Source organism: Callithrix jacchus, chromosome 6 (genome assembly GCF_049354715.1).
Source record: "Callithrix jacchus isolate 240 chromosome 6, calJac240_pri, whole genome shotgun sequence".
Classification (NCBI taxonomy): domain Eukaryota; kingdom Metazoa; phylum Chordata; class Mammalia; order Primates; family Cebidae; genus Callithrix; species Callithrix jacchus.
In genome coordinates, this window is record NC_133507.1 from 124,573,870 (window position 1) to 124,593,311 (window position 19,442).

At 39.9% G+C, this 19,442-nt stretch overlaps 1 protein-coding gene across 13 annotated transcripts in view; it reads left to right on the forward strand.

Annotated features, from left to right (window-relative positions):
• Positions 1-17,497, forward strand: part of CYP20A1 (cytochrome P450 family 20 subfamily A member 1) — a 161,191-nt gene extending 143,694 nt beyond the window's left edge. For 10 of the 13 annotated variants that reach the window (XM_078328268.1, XM_078328267.1, XM_078328269.1 and 7 more), the window contains 5 exons: positions 4,907-5,027; positions 9,597-9,708; positions 10,960-11,024; positions 16,396-16,485; positions 16,610-17,497. In XM_078328268.1, coding sequence (XP_078184394.1) covers positions 4,907-5,027; positions 9,597-9,708; positions 10,960-11,024; positions 16,396-16,485; positions 16,610-16,760 — 539 coding nt within the window. In that variant the 3' untranslated portion in view covers positions 16,761-17,497. The remainder of the gene's footprint in view (positions 1-4,906; positions 5,028-9,596; positions 9,709-10,959; positions 11,025-16,395; positions 16,486-16,609) is intronic. The other 3 variants (XM_078328270.1, XM_078328275.1, XM_078328271.1) reach the window with 2 other exon arrangements.
• Positions 17,498-19,442: the final 1,945 nt, after the last annotated feature.

Here is a 19,442-nt window from a genome sequence, read left to right on the forward strand (position 1 = left end):
ACCTGTAACCCCAGCACTTTGGGAGGCTAGGGCAGGAGGATCGCTTGAGCCCAGGAATTCAAGACCAGGCTGGGCAACATAGTGAGACCTTGTCTCTGCTAAAAATAAACACTAGCAGGGTGTGGTGGCACACGCCTGTGGTTCCAGCTACTCAGAAAGCTGAGGCAAGATCACTTGAGCCCAGCAATGAGTGATGATCGCACCATAGCATTTCAGGCTGAGCAACAGACCAAGACTGTCTGAAAGCAAACAAAAATAAAACACTGTTTAGAGGACTTCTTTATAATTTATTTTCCCTCTTTTTTAGTCTTGTTTTAAAGAGCTCACTCACATAGGTGCTTTTTTTTCTTAGCCCCAAGTGCTTAAAGCCACTTCTGAAAATTGCCATAAATTTCTTGACACATTTTATGGCTTGCGAATTCTAGTTAGTTCCTTTAAAACGAACTGCTATCGACGCCTTTCCAACCATAACAGTGAGCTTTTTCATTTTCTGCTGCTGCTTTTCACATTGACTCCAAGTCAGTCTGCTATTATTAAGGTCTACCAACAGAGTATATAGGCCACAGAGAAGATTTAAAAGAACTCTCATTGGAATTCAAAGTGATTTTTATGTAAAATTGTAAAGTATTTGTTATGTTTCTAGGTTCTCTTCCTGGTTTTTAGATTGGTGGTATACCATTCATTTATATAGTATTTATAAAAATACTTCTATAGGCATAAAAATATACTAAGATAAAAATGCTTAAAGGAAATATTAGGGGGCCAGACAAGGTGGCTCACACCTATAATGCCAGCATTCTGGGGGGCCAAGGTAGATGAACCACTGGAGCCCAGGAATTTGAGACCAGCCTGGGCAACAGGGTGGAACCCCATCTCTACAAAAAATTCAAAAATTAGCCAGGCCTGGTGGTGCACAGCTGTAATCCCAGTTACTTGGGAGGCTAAGGTGGGAGGATCACTTAAGCCCAGGAGATTGAGGTTGCAGTAAGCCATGATCGCACCACTAAACTCTAGACTGTGTGACAGATTGAGAGCCTGTCAAAAAATAAAAGGAGGCTGGGCGCAGCAGCTCATGCCTGTAATCCCAGTACTTTGGGAGGCCAAGGCAGGTGGATCATGAGATCAGAAGTTCAAGACCAGCCTGGCCGACATAGTCAAACCCCGTCCGTCTCTACTAAAAACACACAAATTACCCGGGCATGGTGGCATGCACCCGTAGTCCCAGCTACTCAGGAGGCTGAGGCAGGAGAATTGCTTGAACCTGGGAGGCAGAAGTTGCAGTGAGCCGAGATTGTGCCACTGCACTCCAGCCTGGGTGACACAGCAAGACTCTGTCTCAAAAAAAAGAAAAAAAAGCATTAGGACATCAATTTAAATTTTAGAAAATTTATGTTTACTTGAAGGATTTCATTTATATTCCTTAATGTTTAAGGAAGCTTTCTTTAAAATGATGAGTACAGGCCAGGTGCAGTGGCTCATGTCTGTAATCCCAGCACTTTGGGAGGCCGAGTCGGGTGGATCATAAGGTTAGGAGTTCAAGACCAGCCTGGCCAAGACAGTGAAACCTTGTCACTACATCAATACTAAAAATAGAAAAATTAGCTGGGCATGGTGGCCGGAGCTTGTAATCCCAGCTACTTGGGAGGCCAAGGCAGGAGAACTGCTTAAACCTGGGCGGCAGATGTTGCAGTGAGCCAAGATCGTGCCATTGCATTCCAACCTGGACCACAGAGTGAGACTCCATCAAAAAAAAAGATGAGTACAAATATAAACTTCCCATAAATGTTTCTTCTTTGACATGTAGAAATGTCCAGATACTATAGATTAAATTGCATTTAGGTAAGCATATGTCAAAAATAATCAAGCTTTTTTTTTTTTTAGATGGAGTTTTGCTCTTGTCAGCCAGGCTGGAGTGTCTCAAAAAAAAAAAAAGAAGTATTAGGATATCAATTTAAATTTTAGAAAATTTATGTTTATTTAAAGGATTTCATTTATATTCCTTAATGTTTAAGGAAACTTTCTTTAAAAGTCTGGAGTGCAGTGGCACAATCTCAGGTCACTGCAACCTCCACCTCCTCAGTTCAAGCAATTCTCTTGCCTCAGCCTCCTGAGTAGCTGGGATTACAGGCTTCAAGTGAGCCATAATCACTGCCACTGTACTCCAGCCTGGGTGACAGAGTGTGACCCTATCTTTAAAAAAAAAAAAAACCCACAAACAAAAAGTCAATGTGAGTGTTTTTTTTTTTTTGAGACGGAGTCTCACTTTGTTGCCCAGGATGGAATGCAGTGGTGTAATTGTGGCTCACTGCAACCACTACCTCCCGAGTTCAAGCGATTCTCCTGCCTCAGCCTCCCAAGTAGCTGGGACTACAGGCGCCCGCCACAACACCTGGCCAATTTTTTGTGTTTTTAGTAGAGAGGAGCTTTCACTATTTTGGCCAGGCTGGTCTGAAACTCCTGACCTTGTGATCCACCCACCTCAGCCTCCCAAAGTGTTGGGATTACAGGCGTAAGCCGCCGTGCCCAGCCAATGTGAGATTATTAAGTTCATATTGTTTTATTATTATTATTATTATTATTATTATTATTATTATTTTGAGACAGAGTCTTGCTCTGTCTCCAGGCTGGAGTGAAGTGGCGCAATCTCAGTTCCCTGCAATCTCCACCTCCTGGGTTCAAGCAATTCTCCTGCCTCAGCCTTCTGAGTAGCTGGGACTACAGGCACGCGCCACAATGCCCAGATAATTTTTGTATTTTTAGTAGAAAAGATGGGGTTTCACCATGTTGGCCAGGATGGTCTAAATCTCTTGACCTCATGATCTGACCACCTCAGCCTCCCAAGTGCTGGGATTATAGGCATGAGACAGTGCGCCTGGCCTGTTACATTAATTTAAGTGATAATATAGTCAAGCAGAGTAGATGAGTGACTGCTGTATGAAATCTTTATGGTAAATCCTTCAGTTGTATATTACTGTATGTTGTAAAGTTATATAACATACATATTGTGTACTATACACTTGTTAAATAGAAATTCTCTAATTCACTCAAAGCCATGATGAAAAGTCATATGTAGGGAAAAGTTAAGGATAGGCAGTCACTCATGTGTTTTGTGAACTCTGGATGTAAGAAAACTAATCAGAGTAATTGAGTACCAGGTAACTACTGATTTTAATAACTGAGTAATAAGGTGAATGAGGCAAATATTTTTAAATAAATCAACTTTGAGATAAGTTTAAGTTAACCCTTAGCTCAGGAAGGAGATCATTGGTAAGTAAAGGTACAGGTTACTATAAGCATATTTAAAAGTATTTGACACAGGAACAGTCAAGCTACAGATCATGTCAGCTCAAATGTATTCTAGGGAAAGAGACAGTGTATATGTTTAGAAGTTTCCATTATTTTAGTAGTTATAATCCCAGTGGATTACTAAAGGAAATATAACTACTATTTTTCCTCTGTTTTTTTCTCATCATGTAATTGCTTTACATTTTTATTTCCTCAGTGAATATAATCCATAAACCAGTTTAAGTTAAAGTAAGCCATGAGCCAATGATCTTCCCATTTTGGTGTTTATCAAAATAAATGTGATATTGCATTTGTTAAAAGTACAGATGTTTACATGAGAGGACACAAGGAAAGTGACAAAAATAAAAAAAAGTACAGATGTTTGGACATAACCACAACATACAGAATCAGAATATGTGAATGTGAGGTTATAACATCAGCCATTTTCCAGGTTTATGAGAAACACTTTTCTTTTTTGAGACAGGGTCTCACTTGCCTAGGGTGGAATGCAGTGGCACAGTCACAGTTCACTACAGCCTCAACCTCCTGGGCAGAAGCGATCATCCCATCTCAGCGTCCCAAGTAGCTAGGACTACAGGCACATACCACCATGCCCAGTTGACTTTTGAATATTTCGTAGAGATGGAGTTTTGCCATATTGCCTAGACTAGTCTCGAACTCCTCAGCCCAAGCAATCTGCCAGCTTCAGATCCCCTCCCAAAATGATCCCCTCTGCATGATCTCTCCCTAAGTACTGGGGTTACAGGTGTGAGCCACTATGCCTGGTTGAGAACCACTGTTCTAAGCAATAACCAGTCACAAATTTTGAGCCAGTGTATTTACCATCACAAGTAAAAATTATAGAATATTAATTTATCGATAAATCTGCTGGCTTGATTTGTCTGAATCATTTCATTGGTGCTCCTAAGTGAACTCTAAATCAGCTTTTTGTATAAGATTGAGTGAATCAGATAATCCATTGCAGTAGCCAACATTGAGCATTCCTACAGATATGAAATTTATCTATTATCATAACTATTGTACCTAAGGTAAAATTAAGTGGCTCCAGTTACTTACCAGTTTTATGAAAGGATGCATCTGGGCCAGGTGAGGCGGCTCAAACCTGTAATCCCAGCACTTTGGGAGGCCGAGGCAGGTGGATCACCTGAGGTCAGGAGTTCAAGACCAGAAACCCTGTCTCTACCAAAAAATACAAAACTTAGCTGGGCATGATGGCAGGTGCCTGTAATCCCAGCTACTAGGGAGACTGAGGCAGGAGAATTGCTTGAATCTGGGAGGCAGAGATTGCAGTGAACTGAGATCGTGCCATTGCACTCCAGCCTTAAGACTTTGTCTCAAAAAAAAAAAAAAAAATAGAAAGGAGACATCTAGATTGTACTATGTCTGTTGGAGGGCATTCTGTAAATATTGATGTTCCATTCAGTGAGATGCAAACCCTGTGAAGAATTTTACTTTTTGGTAGCAGTTATGTATCTTCTATATTATAGGGGAAAAGAAGCAAATTACAGAATCCCCAAACCAAATAATTAGTTTTTTCTTACTCTATACCCAAGCCATGAGTTAGCTATTTTCATTGTTATTCATATAATGTTTCACCTAGTGTGTACCTGGGCAATCTGTTTTTTAACCACCTCTGAAGAAGTTCAAAAAAAATTATATGAAGAGATAGACCAAGTTTTTGGGAATGGTCCTATTACTCCAGAGAAAATTGAGCAGCTCAGGTAAGAACACAATAAAAAGAAGAGGATATTATAAAAAGGTAAATTTGAACTGATTTATCTAATTTAATGCTAATGTTACTATCTGAAAGCTATATATTTTTATGGAACTTAAAGAAAATATAAAGAAAACATTAAAATATGTAGATTTTATTAGGTAAATGAATCTGCTTTTTAAAATCATAAGGTAGCGTGGGAAACATTTAACTTAGCCTGTGACATAGTGCTAACGAAGTCAAGCAAGTATGACACCCATACTTTGTTGATGGCAATAAAAACTAGTACAGCCACATTAGATGATAATATAGTAGGCTTGGCCGGGTGTGGTGGCTCATATCTGTAATCCAGCACTTTGGGAGGCTGAGACAGGTGGATCACATAAGCCCAGTAGTTCCAGCCTGGACAGCATGGCAAATCCCCCTCTCTACAAAAAATACAAAATATCAGCTAGGTGTGCTGGCACAAGCCTGCGGTTGGAGCTACTCAGGAGGCTTAAGATGGGAGGATCACCTGAGCTCAGAAGGTCGAGGCTACAGTGTTTGCATTACTGCATTCCAGCCTGGGTTATAGAGTGAGACCCTGTCTCAAAAGAAAAGAAAACGATATGGTAGGCTCATAAAAAGTTATACATACACTTATCCTATGATCCAGCAGTTCCACTCCTTGGAATTTCAATCCAAGATAAATGAAAACATGACTACACAGAGACCTGTGTGCAAATATTCATAGCAGTTTATTCAAAATAGCCCAAAATTGGAAGCAGTTCAGATGTTCAGCTGGTAAATAGATAAACAAATTGTGGTGTGACCATACCATGGAATACTACAAGTAATAAAAAGGAACACCATATCAATACATACAAGGTATGTTGTGTGTAACAATAAGATAAATCTAAGTGATTTAAGTGAAAGAAGTGAAACAAAATACTGGCTACTATATGATTTCATTTATGTGAAATTCCAGAAAAGGCAAACTATGGTGATAAAAAGCAGATTGATATTGGGGTATAGGAATGGGGACAGGATCAACTACAAAGAGGCATGAGGAAAATTTTTAGAATGAAGAAACTGTCTTACATATTGTTTGTAGTTATAATTGCACAATTGTATACCATTACTAAAATTCACACTGTACAGGTAGAATGGGTTAATTTTATGGCATATAACTATACCTTAATTAAAGGTGTTTTTTTTTTTATTGCAACTGTGACCGCTTAGGAGTTAGAAGTTGGAGACTGACTGGCAAGCAATCCTACCTTGGAGCATAAAATCAGCTATAGAAAAGATAAAGTGGCTGGGCGCATTGGCTCACAACTGTAATCCCACCAATTTGGGAGGCCAAGGCGAGAGGATCACCTGAGTCCAGGAATGCAAGACCAGCCAGAGCAACATGGCAAAACCCCATTTAAAAAATATATATACAAAAAAATAACCAGGCATGGTAGTGCATGCCTATAGATAGTTCCAGCCACAAAGTAGGCTGAGACAGGAGAATCAGAGCCCAGAAGTCCAGGATGTAGTGAACTATTGTCGCACCACTACACTCCATCCTGGATGACAGTGAGGCCCTACCTCAAAAAAAAAAAAGGCAAGAAAACAAAAGATAGCCACTGGAAAGAACTGGGAGGCTTTTAGATGTTGGAAGTTTTATCTATTACATTGAATATAACTTACTTTAAAAGTAGTACTAGTTGTCTTTTGAAGTTTTTATCATGTAGAAATATATGAAGTAGAAGGTGAAGGTCCTTTGTAAATGTACGCTTAAGCACATAACAATTGGGCTGGGTGCAGTGACTCGTGCTTATGATCCCAGCAATTTGGGAGACCGAGGCTGGAGGATTGCTTGAGCCCAGGAGATTGAGACTATTCAGAGCAACATAGTGGGAGCCTGTTTCTACAAAATATTTAAAAATTAGCCAGACATAAAGGTATGTGCCTTTGGTGACAACTACTAGGGAGGCTGAGGTGGGAGGATCACTTGAGCTTGGGAGATTGAGGATGCAGCATGACAGAGTGTCACTGCACTCCAGCCTGCGCAACAGAGCAAGAACCTGTCTCTTAAAAATAAATAAGTAGGCCGGGCGTGGTGGCTTAAGCCTGTAATCCCAGCACTTTGGGAGGCCGAGGCGGGTGGATCACGAGGTCAAGAGATCGAGACCATCCTGGTCGACATGGTGAAACCCCGTCTCTACTAAAAATACAAAAAATTAGCTGGGCATGGGCGTGCCTGTAATCCCAGCTACTCAGGAGGCTGAGGTAGGAGAATTGCCTGAACCCAGGAGGCGGAGGTGGCCGTGAGCCGAGATGGCGCCATTGCACTCCAGCCTGGGTAACAAGAGTGAAAACTCCGTCTCAAAAATAAATAAATAAATAAATAAACAATATTAAAAATTTTAAACTCTCTGTACAGCTTTTGAAGCATTTCAAAATGCTTCAGAGTTTTGGGGTGGGGTTTATTTTAATTATTGGTGATGGTTTGATTTTTTTTTTTTTTTTTTTTTCAGCCTGTGTTTCTTTCTCTCTCTCTTTTTTTTTTGAGATGCAGTCTCTGTCACCCAGCAGGATTACAGTGGTGTGATCTCTGCTGCTCACTGCAGCCTATACCTCCTGGGTTCAAATGATTCTCATGCCTCAGTCTTCCAAGTAGTTGGGATTACAGGCATGTACCACTACGCCCAGCTAATTTATATATACATACATATATATATATATATATATATATATATATATATATTTTTTTTTTTTTTGAGACGGAGTTTCGCTTTTGTTACCCAGGCTGGAGTACAATGGCGCGATCTCAGCTCACCGCAACCTCCGCCTCCTGGGTTCAAGCAATTCTCCTGCCTCAGCCTCCCGAGTAGCTGGGATTACAGGCACGCACCACCATGCCCAGCTAATTTTTTGTATTTTTAGTAGAGATGGGGTTTCACCATGTTGACCAGGATGGTCTCGATATCTTAACCTCGTGATCCACCTGCCTTGGCCTCCCAAAGTGCTGGGATTACAGGCTTGAGCCACCGCGCCCAGCCTAATTTTTATATTTTTAGTAGAGACAGAGTTTCACCATGTTGGCCAAGCTGGTCTGGAACTCCTGACCTCAGGTGCCTCTGGCTCCCAAAGTGCTGGGATTAAAGGCTTGAGCCACCACGCCCAGCCAAGCCTGTGTTTATTTCTCTACAAAGCCCTTTCCCTAGAGTAGCTGCTTCTGCCTTATGTTCCAATAATACCCTGAACTTCCTTTATCATAACATGTACTATGTTTGTTTAATTGTTCATCCTTTATTTCCCATCCAGTCTATCCTCCCTGCCAACTAGATTCTGAACCCCTTTGATGGTGTATCTCTTGTTCATTGTTGTAGCTCAGTATCTGGCACAGTGTTTCACATGCAGTAGGTATGCAATAAATATTTGTACAGAGGAAAGGACGGAAGAATGTTTCCCCTTTTGATTTTGTTGTTTTTGATGTTATAAACAATTAACACTTCTGTGCTTATATCTTTGCTAATATTTTCAAGTATTTCTGTATAATAAGGTCCTAGAAGTAAGCTTCTAGTTGAAGGATGTATGGAGTAAGACAGTGGTTAAGATTAGAAGCCATAGAGTAAGACATGCATGTATTTGAATCCTGTCAACACAGCTTACCTGCTATGTGATCTTAAATAACTGCCTCTGATTTTAATCTGTAAAATTAGAGTAATAATAGCACCCATGGGTTTCTTGTAAGGATTCAATAAGATCCTGTATATAAAGTATTTAAGTGAACTGACTCATAGCAAGATTGCAATACATTTTAGTTTTTATTCTTCTTATTGTGATGCACACTTAAGAGTTTGATGTATATTGCCAAATTATGCTTCTGAGAGGCTGTACCAGTTTATACTGCCACCACCTGGATATGAGAATGTCTTTTTCTCTTTTTCTGGTAATATCTGCTGTCATTCTTTTTCATCTTTGTCAATCTGGCAAGTAAAAAAAAAAAAAATGCTATGATTGCCAATCTTTAAGTTGTTAATGAAGTTGAGTATCATTTCATGTGTCTTTAGGCCATTTGTATATTTTTGTGAATTGCTTTTTGTTTCTATGGGATTGTTGGATTATTTTAATTACATTTGAAATGTTTTTATATGTTAAGGATATATTTAGTGAAAATATTTTTCTCAGTTTTCTTTAGAAATATGCAAACAAAATATTTCTCTAGTTAGGTTATTTATATTTTTATAATTTTCTGTCAATGTGTCATGCTAAAAATAACCTTTTTAAAAATTATAGAAACAATATTGAGTTTTTTTCTGATACTTTTAGAAGTTTTTTATTTGTTTACATCTTTATCTACCTAGAGTTATATACAGATTTATAACAAATCTTACAAAAATGTGTTTATTTTAAAATTTACAAAATGTTAAGTCTTTATATACCTCTAGTATATAACATATCTTTAAGCTGATAAGAATTATGATGGGACTATTTCAAGTTGGGAATGTTTGAGAAGTTGTTGAAGAATGTTTTTTAAATGTATGTACATTTCTAACTGCCTCCCAAAATAAACGTCTTCAAAAAAATTTTTTTTAAACAGATATTGTCGGCATGTGCTTTGTGAAACTGTTCGAACTGCCAAACTGACCCCAGTTTCTGCCCGGCTTCAAGATATTGAAGGAAAAATTGACCACTTTATTATTCCTAGAGAGGTAGAAACATTTAATATGTTTAATTCATTCATTTATTCTTCTCATCTCTTTTGCGGGGGTGGTATGTGTGCGCGCGTGCGCGTGTGTGTGTGTGTGTGTTTAGATGGAGTTTCGCTCTTGTCACCCAGGCTGGAGTTCAAAGGTGCAACGTCGGCTCACTGCAACCTCTGCTTCCTGGGTTCAAGCGATTCTCCTGTTTCAGCTTCCCAAGTAGCAGGGATTACAGGCACCTGCTGCCACACCCACCTAATTTTTGGATTTTTGTTAGAGATGGGGTTTCACTGTGTTGGCCAAGCTGGTCTTGGACTCCCAACCCCAGGTGATCTGCCGCCCACTTCAGCCTCTAAAGTGCTGGGATTACAGGCATGAGACACCATACCCGTCCACCATAGTTTATTTAAGCAGCCCCTACTAATGGAAATTTTGATTGACATTAATTTTTTTATTATTTACTGGTACAGGTATTGAGTAGAGTCTTAGACATGGGGTTTTTGTGTCAAAGTCCTTGTGTATGTTCAATTATTATGATTTTTAGATCGGGTCTTGCTCTGTTACCAACCTCCCAGGCTCAAGTGATCCTTCCCCCTCGGCCTCCCAAGTAGCTGCACTAAATTTTTTTATTTTTTATAAAGACAGGGTCTCACTATGTTGCCCAGGCTCAACTCCTGGGCTCAAGTGATCCTCCCACCTTAGCCTCCCAAAGTGGTGTGATTATAGGCATTAGCCACTGCACTGGGCCATGTGTATGTTAAATTTAAAATGTCCCCTAAAAAGCATTTTATACTTTTAGCAACAATGAGAATGTTTTTTCTTTCCAAATCTTCACCACCTCTGAATTTGAGTCTTATGTATATTTTATGAATCTTGCTTTTCCCTGATCATTGGAGATATTGAACAACTTTTCATACATATATAAACAGTTTGTATTTTTTTGTGAATTGTCTTTATAACTTTCACTCATTTTTCTAGTGAGCTTATATGTATTTTTGTATATTATACAAACTATGTTATATGGCAAATAATTTTTTCCTATTTTACTGTTGCTTAATTGTTTTTTTTATTGTTTTTAAATTGGATGTAGATTTTAAATTTTCATATAATTAAATCCATTATTCCTTTGTGGTTTCTTCTATTATTTTAAATTATTATTTTGTTTTCGCTATCTATATAAAAAGAAGTTTCGGATAAGTTGACTTTCTGTGGGTCATTTTACCTCTGTTAATCCTTGACTAATTGGATTATTTTTCACAGACCCTCGTCCTTTATGCCCTTGGTGTGGTACTTCAGGATCCTAATACTTGGCCATCTCCACATAGGTATGAAGTATTTGTCATTGTCTTTGTGACTGTCATTTTTTATGTTTGCACATTTTGCAATCCTTTTCTAAGTTTTGAGGAGAAAATTCAGTATGTAGCAATGATACAAGAGAAGAAAACCAGTGAATCCCCTTTTCTTCTCTTTCTTATGGGAAGATCTCTTACTACAGGGTCTCACTCTGTCACCCAAGCTGGAATGTAGTAAGCAGTGTGATCACTGCTCACTATGGCTTTGACCTCTCTGACTCAAGCCATTGTTCTGCCTCAGCCAGCTGAGTAGCTGGGACCACAGGTGCATGCTGCCATGCCTGATTAACTTTTGTGCTTTTTGTAGCGGTGGGTTTCACCATGTTGACCAGGCTGGTCTCGAACTCCTGAGCTCAAGCCACCCTCCTACTTCTGCCTCCCAATAAGTGGTGGGATTACAGGCATGCACCACCGAGCCTGACCTGCATCCCCTTTATATCTTCTGTTCACTGCTTTTTCTCTTATGTGAATCTGCTATCTGGTGTTCTTTGTCTCTTTCATTACCACTTTTATACTAAGTGAAAAGTAAGATTAACATCTGTTTTAAGAAAATGAAAACAGGCCGGGCGCAGTGGCTCACGCCTGTAATCCCAGCACTTTGGGAGGCCAAGGTGGGCGGATCACCTGAGGTCGGGAGTTCAAGATCAGCCTGACCAACATGGAGAAACCCCATCTCTACTAAAAATACAAAATTAGCCGGGCGTGGTGGCACATGCCTGTAATCCCAGCTACTGGGGAGGCTGAGGCAGGAGAATCACTTAAACCCAGGAGGCAGAGGTTGCGGTGAGCCGAGATCATGCCATTGCACTCCAGCCTGGGCAACAAGAGCAAAACTCTGTCTCCAAAAAAAAAAAGAAAATGAAAATGAAAACAGATTTTGTCTTTTTTTCAGTCTGTTTTTCTGTTCTTTATTTTTATTGCTTCTCTTTTTGCTTTTTTAAAATTTATTTATTTATTTATTTATTTTGGGGGGGGAGGAATGCAGGAAGGGAGGGAAGAAGGACGGTAGGGAGGAAGGAGGGGATGAAGGATGGAAGGAAGGAAGGAAGCGGGGAGGGAGGGAGGGAGGGAAGGGAAGGAAGGAAATCAAGCAATGAGAGAGACATTGCCGACCTGGATCTAGAGGTTTACAAGTTGATTTCTTTTTTTTTGAGAGAAGGAAAGAAAAAAAAATAAGTAAAGGAAAGGAAGAAAGAGGAAGAAAAAGAGGGAGAGTAAATGGAAATATTGCTTTATTTTGAAAAAAATTGGGTATTAATAATGGCCAATCAATGTTTCATTTAAACTTATGGCTGGGTGTGATGTGGTATTGACAAGAATGTATATTTTGTGTATTTGAAGTGGAGAGCTCTATAAATATTTATTAAGTTTACTTGTTCCGGATCTGAGTTCGAGTCCTTGATATCCTTATTAATTTTCTGTCTCATCGAATCTAAGTCTCGTATCTGGGTGTTAGGATCATTAGCTCTTATTGTTGCATTGATCCTTTTATCACTATATCTTTGTTGCTTTAAAATCTATTTTATCCGATATGAGAATTGCAACTCCTGCTTTTTATTTATTTATTATTTATTTTTGCTCTCCATTTGGTTTGTAAATCTTTCTCCATCCCTTTGTTTTGAGTCTTTGTGTATCCTTGCATGTGAAACAGGTCTGGATGTAACATGCCATTGGGTTTTGGCTGTGTCTTTTGATTGGGGGATTTAGTCAATTTAAATTTAGGGTTACTGCCATTTGATGTTGACTGGCTGTTTTATCCATTCATTGGTGTAAATTCTTCTTTATGTTGGTGCTCTTTACTTTTTGGTGTATTTTTAGAAAGGCTAATACTGGTTGTTTCTTTCTATGTGTAATGCTTCTTTCAGAAGCTCTTGTAAAGCAGGCCTGGTGGTAATAAAATCTCTGAGTTCTTGCTTGTTCATAAAAGATTTTATTTTTCCTTCAGTTGTGAAGCTTAGTTTGGCTGGATATGAAATTCTGGGCCGAAGGTTCTGTTCTTTGAGGATGTTGAATATTGGCCCCCACTCTCTTCTGGCTGGTAGAGTTTCTGCTGAGAGATCTGCTGTAAGTCTGATAGGCTTGCCTTTGTGGGTAACCTGACCTTTCTCTCTGGCTGCCCTTAGTATTTTCTCCTTTGTTTCAACCCTGGTGAATCTAACGATTATGTGCCTTGGGGTTGCTCTTCTTGAGGAATATCTTTGTGGTGTTCTCTGTATTACCTGGGGTTGAATGTTGACCTGCTTTGCTAGTTTAGGAAAATTTTCCTGAATAATATCCTGAAGGGTATTTTCCAGCTTGGATTCATTCTCTCCGTGGCATTCAGGTACACCTATCAAACGTAAATTTGGTCTTTTCAACATAGTCCCACATTTCTTGAAGACTTTGCTCATTCCTTTTTATCCTTTTTTCTCTAATCTTTTCTTCACGTTTTATTTCATTAAGTTGGACTTTGACCTCTGATACCCCTTCTTCTGCTTGAACAATTCAAGTGTTTAAACCTGTGCATACTTCTCGGAGTTCCTGTATTGTATTCTTCAGTTCCATTAATTCACTCATACTCCTCTCTAAGTTGTCTGTTCTCAATAGGATAGACAAACCTTTTTTCAAAGTTCTTAGTTTCTTTACGTTGTGCTACAACATGTTCTTTTAACTCACCAAAGTTTGTTATTATCCATTCCTTGAAGAGTGATTCTGTCATCAGGATGCGCTCGTTCTCCATCAAGCCTTGTTCCATTGTTGATGTGGAACTGTGATCATCTTTAGAGGGAGAGGCGTTCTGACTTTGAGTATTCTCAGCTTTTTTATGCTGGTTTCTTCCCGTCATTGTAAATTTATCCTCCTGTCGTCTTTGAAATTACCAACTTTCAGATTAGGTCTCTTGCGTGGACGTCCAGGTTGTTAGTTCCTAGGGCCAGAGCAGTGGCGTTAAAACTAATGGTGCTTTTCTGCCCAGGATTCTCCTGTCTGGCTTCCTTCTTGTGTCCGTAGTAGGCGACTCTGCCTTCTTGGGGCTCCAAATCTCGGTCAGAAGGTAAACCGGTCCCGTTTGCTCTGCGCCGAGAGCTGCCGTGCCGAGGTGCCATCACAGCCGCTGCGCCGGGCTCTGGTGTCCTGCTGGGGGCCCATGTGGGTCCTCCAAACCTGTTTACTCTATGAGAGTCGCGCTGGCCACCCGTGTGTTTCCTCCACTGGGGAATCTTCTGCTCCGTGAGCAACCAGAATTTGTCTGAAAGTGTGGCGTCCTCTAGTTCTCCGCGCCTTCCCTGAGAGCTGCAATCTCGGGATGTTAGCGATCGGCCATCTTGGATCGTTCTCCCCTTTTAATTTATTTTTTATTTCAATAGGTTTTTGGGGAACAGGTGGTGTTTGGTTACATGAATACATTCTTTGGTGGTGATTTCTTAGATTTTGGTGTACCCATCACCCAAGCAGTGTACACTGTACCCAATGTGTAGTCTTTTATCGCTCATTCCCCCACCCTTTCCTGAGTCCCTATAAAGCCCATTATATCATTCTTATTTATGCGTTTGCATCCTCATAGCTTAGCTCCCAAGAATTTCCCTTTTTAAAAAATTCAGTTTAAGTCATTTGAAAATACTTGTTTTTGAGAGGAATTTTTTTTTCTGTGGTAACATGGGTTATTTGTTTTGTTTTTATTAATATATGCATTTCTTCAATGACTTTACAGAGTGAAATTCTATAGAACAAAAATGTTTCTTAGGTTCTTTATTTCCCTTACTTTATTTTTTATTTTTATTTTTTCTTTAGAGACAGGATCTTGCTCTGCCACCCAGGCTGGAGTGCAGTGATATAAACACGGGCTCTCTGCAGCCTCAACCTCTGGGCTCAAGCAATGCACCTACCTCAGCCTCCTGAGTAACTAGAATTACAGGTGTATGCCACCACGCCTGGCTAATTTTTTTTTTTTTTTTTTTTTTTTGAGACAGAGTTTCGTTCTTGTTACCCAGGCTGGAGTGCAATGGCGTGATCTCAGCTCACCGCAGCCTCCACCTCCTGGGTTCAAGCAATTCTCCTGCCTCAGCCTCCCGAGTAGCTGGGACTACAGGCACACACCACCATGCCCAGCTAATTTTTTGTATTTTTAGTAGAGACGGGGTTTCACCATGTTGACCAGGATGGTCTCAATCTCTTGACCTTGTGATCCAGCCGCCTCAGCCTCCCAAAGTGCTGGAATTATAGGCGTGAGGCACCAGGCCCGGCCTTTTTAAAAATTTTTAATAGAGATGAGGTCTCACCGTGTTGCCCAGGCTGGTCTCAAACTCCTGGGCTCAAGCAATCCTCCCACTTTAGCCTTCCAAAGTGCTGGCATTATAGGCGTGAACCGCTATGCCCAGCCTCTCTCACCTATTAATAAATCTGAATGTAATATAATTGACAAATGTAATTTTAAGGTGGGAGCTTCCAATTTTAGGAAATAAATTTCAGTTGAAGCAGCAATATAAAATGTCTCATATATTGATAAGATGGTCTCATGTATCAGGTCTTAAATTTATTTAAATACTCATTATATGATTTATCCTTACATTTCCCAAAATAATATAAACTCATTTTATAATCTTATACCTTGGTAGATTCAAGAAATGTATTTTGCACCTATCACTTAAAAATAATAAAGTAGGCCGGGTGCTGTGGCTCATGCCTATAATCCCAGCACTTTGGGAGGCTGAGGCAGGAGAATTGCTTGAACCCAGAAGGCGGAGGTTGCAATGAGCCGAGATTGCGCCATTGCACTCCAGCCTGGCAACAGAGCAAGACTCCATCTCAAAACAAAAATAATAAAGTAAGTGCTAGTCACAGTGGCTCACATGCCTATAATCCCAGCAATTTGAGAGCTCGAGGCAGGAGGATCGCTTGAGCTTAGGAGTTCAAGACTAGCCTGGGTAGCATAGGAAGACACTGTCTGTACAAAAAGATGTTCAAAGTAGTTGGGCCTGGTGGAATGTGCCTGTAGTCACAGCTACTCAGGAAGCTGAGGTAGAAGGATAGCTTAAGCCCAGGAGGTCGAGGCTTAAGCCTCACTATAAACTATACAGGGGGCCCAATTCAAAAGGCCCTTCTAAGTGAGCCTTGAATGCGCCACTGCATTTCAGCCTGGGTGACAGAGTGAGACCCTGTCTCAAAAAATAAAGTAAGAAACAGCAATAGACTAAATATATGTTAAATAATTTGGAAACATAAAAGCAAGTGACATTTAAACATAATGTAAGATCACATTCTATTTTCAGTCAATTTTTAACTTTATTACATACTTGTGTTCTTTTAGTGTCAACACGTAAAATGCCAGTGGAGCTATATTGTGATTAACCTCAAATTTTCTTTTTAGGTTTGATCCAGATCGGTTTGATGATGAATTAGTAATGAAAACTTTTTCCTCACTTGGATTCTCAGGCACACAGGAGTGTCCAGAGTTGAGGTGAATAATAGAATGCCAGACTCTGTTCTTAGAATTTTGATAACTATTAATGAGAATGGGCAATCTATATGATAAAAGTATAATTTTTTATCTTTAGTAACTAGTTGACTTTCTTCCTGACTAGGTTTGCATATATGGTGACCACAGTATTGCTTAGTGTATTGTTGAAGAGACTGCACCTACTTTCTGTGGAGGGCCAAGTTATTGAAACAAAGTATGAACTGGTAACATCATCAAGGGAAGAAGCTTGGATCACTGTCTCAAAGAGATATTAAAATTTTATACATTTAAAATCATTGTTAAATTGATTAAGGTAAACAACCATTTAAAAATCTGTGTTGAATCCTTTTATAAACCAAGTATCACTTTGTAATATAAACACCTATTTGTACTTCATTTTATAAATTTGGATTTTTAAATATATTTTCTTAATTCATTATACACATTTATACTTACTGCACAGTATATTGATGATTTTAATGAAAAACTTTAGCTTTCTATTTTTTGTTTTATCACTTTCTGTGACATTATTTTTGCATTGTTTTTCTTAGTATGAGCTCTAAAATGAATATTCTTGAAGAAAGAAATTATTTTGCAGAAGTTGGGGAATCATGTTTGTTGAATATGCGTAAAATAGAAACATAGGCCCGGCGTAGTGATTCATGCCTGTAATCCTTGCACTTTGGAAGGCCGAGGTGAGTGGATCATCTGAGGTCAGGAGTTCAAGACCAGCTTGGCCAATATGATGAAACCCCGTCTCTACTAAAAATAGAAAAAATTAGCTGGGCATGGTGGCGCATACCTGTAATCCCAGCTACTCAGGAGACTGAGGCAGGAGAATCGCTTGAACCTGGGAGGTGGAGGTTGCAGTGAGCTGAGATTGCACCACTGCACTCCATCCTGGGCAACAAGAACAAAACTCCATCTCAAAAAAAAATAGAAACATAACCCTAAGTCATTTTTTTACTTCCATTAAATCACTTTAAAGGGAAATAAAAAGGACTTACTACAATCTTATTTCTTGGATTAATATTTTTATACTCTGGCTGTTAGTTTGTGTTTAAATCATTGTATTAGGTTTGAATAATCCACTGGGTAATGTACCTTGCATTTGCTATGTTTTTACCTCATGGCTTACACACAGTTTGAATGGTTTTGTTTCTGCATGTGTTTTATAACACCTCTTCTAAGTAACAAACTGATATTGAGGCTTATCCCTCCATATTGCCAGAAACCCTAGCAACACCATATTACTCCACTAATTCTCATTTGTGAAAATTAGAATTCCTTAACTCTCATGATAGAATTTCTAAATTTGGTATTTATTATTAAGTCATATACTAAATGTAATGAACTTGTTATTAAGAAAGAAGAGAGGAGGCTGGGTGTGGTGGCTCATGCCTGTAATCCCAGCATTTTGGGAGGCCAAGGTGGGCACATCACAAGGTCAGGAGTTCATGACCAGACTGGCCAACATGGTGAAACCCTGTCTCTACTAAAAAATATAAAAACTAGCTGGGCATGGTGGCTCATGCCTGTAATCCCAGCTACTTGGGAGGCTGAGGTAGGAGAATTGCTTGAACCAGGACCTGGGAGGCGGAGGTTGCTTTGAGCCTAGATCATGCCACTGCACTCCAGCCTGGGCTACAGAGCAACACTCCATCTCAAAAAAAAGAAAAAGAAAGAGAGGACTAACCAAAAATCAAAACCACAACCAAAGGAGGAAAAAAAAGAAAGAAAACAAAGATGGGTGAAACTATATGCAAAATGTATAACAGAGCTAATTGCCGTATTAAATATGAAGAGCTCATACAAATTGCTAAGAAAAATAGATAATAGACAAATGAAGCTGGGTGCAGTGGCTCATGACTTTAATCTCAGCTCTTGGGAGGCTGAGGTGGGTGGATCATTTGAGGTCAGGAGTTTGAGATTAGCCTGGCCAACATGATGAAACCCCATCTCAGGCCAGGCCTGGTGGCTCATGCCTGTAATCCCAGCACTTTGGGAGGCTGAGGCGGGTGGATCACGGGGTCAAGAGATTGAGACCATCCTGGTCAACTAGGTGAAACCCCGTCTCTACTAAAAATACAAAAATTAGCTGGGCATGGTGGCGCGCACCTGTAGTCCTAGCTACTCGAGAGGCTGAGGCAGGAGAATTGCTTGAACCCAGGAGTCAGAGGTTGCAGTGAGCTGAGATCGTGCCATTGCACTCCAGTCTGGGAAACAACAGTGAAACTCCGTCTCAAAAAAAAAAGAAGACCAGCTTGGGCAGCATGGGGAGACCCCATCTCCACAAAAATAGAAGAAAATTACTGAGTATGGTGGTACACATGTAGTCCCAGCTATTCTGGAGGCTGAGGTAGGAAGATCGTTTGAGCCCAGGAGAGGTCAAGGCTGCAGTGATTCACGATCACATCACTGCACTCCAGACTGGGCAACAGAGCAAAACCTTGTCTCAAAAAAAAAAAAGTTGGGGGGGCGGGTGGCTATTATAACAATATTTTATGTATCTTTCAAAATTACACTTTAGCACTTATAAATTATATAGCTAATACTTTATTGATAGCATTGTCCACCTTTTTTGGCTATACTATTTATGAAGGATCTTTTTTTTCTTTTTCTTTTTGAGACAGAGTTTTGCTCTTGTTGCCCAGGCTTGAGTGCAATGGTGTGATCTTGGCTCACTGCAACCTCCACCTTCCAGGTTTAGGTGATTCTCCTGCCTCAGCCTCCCGAGTACCTGGGATTACAGTCATGCACCACCACTCCCGGTTAATTTTATATTTTTAGTAGAGAGAGGGTTTCATCATGTTGGCCAGGCTGGTCTCAAATTCCTGACCTCAGGTGATCTGCCTGCCTCGGCCTCCCAAAGTGCTGGGATTAATTTTAACAGCTGAATTTCATTTGTAATTTTACTTTCAAGAATGTACTCTAGCCGGGCGCGGTGGCTCACGCCT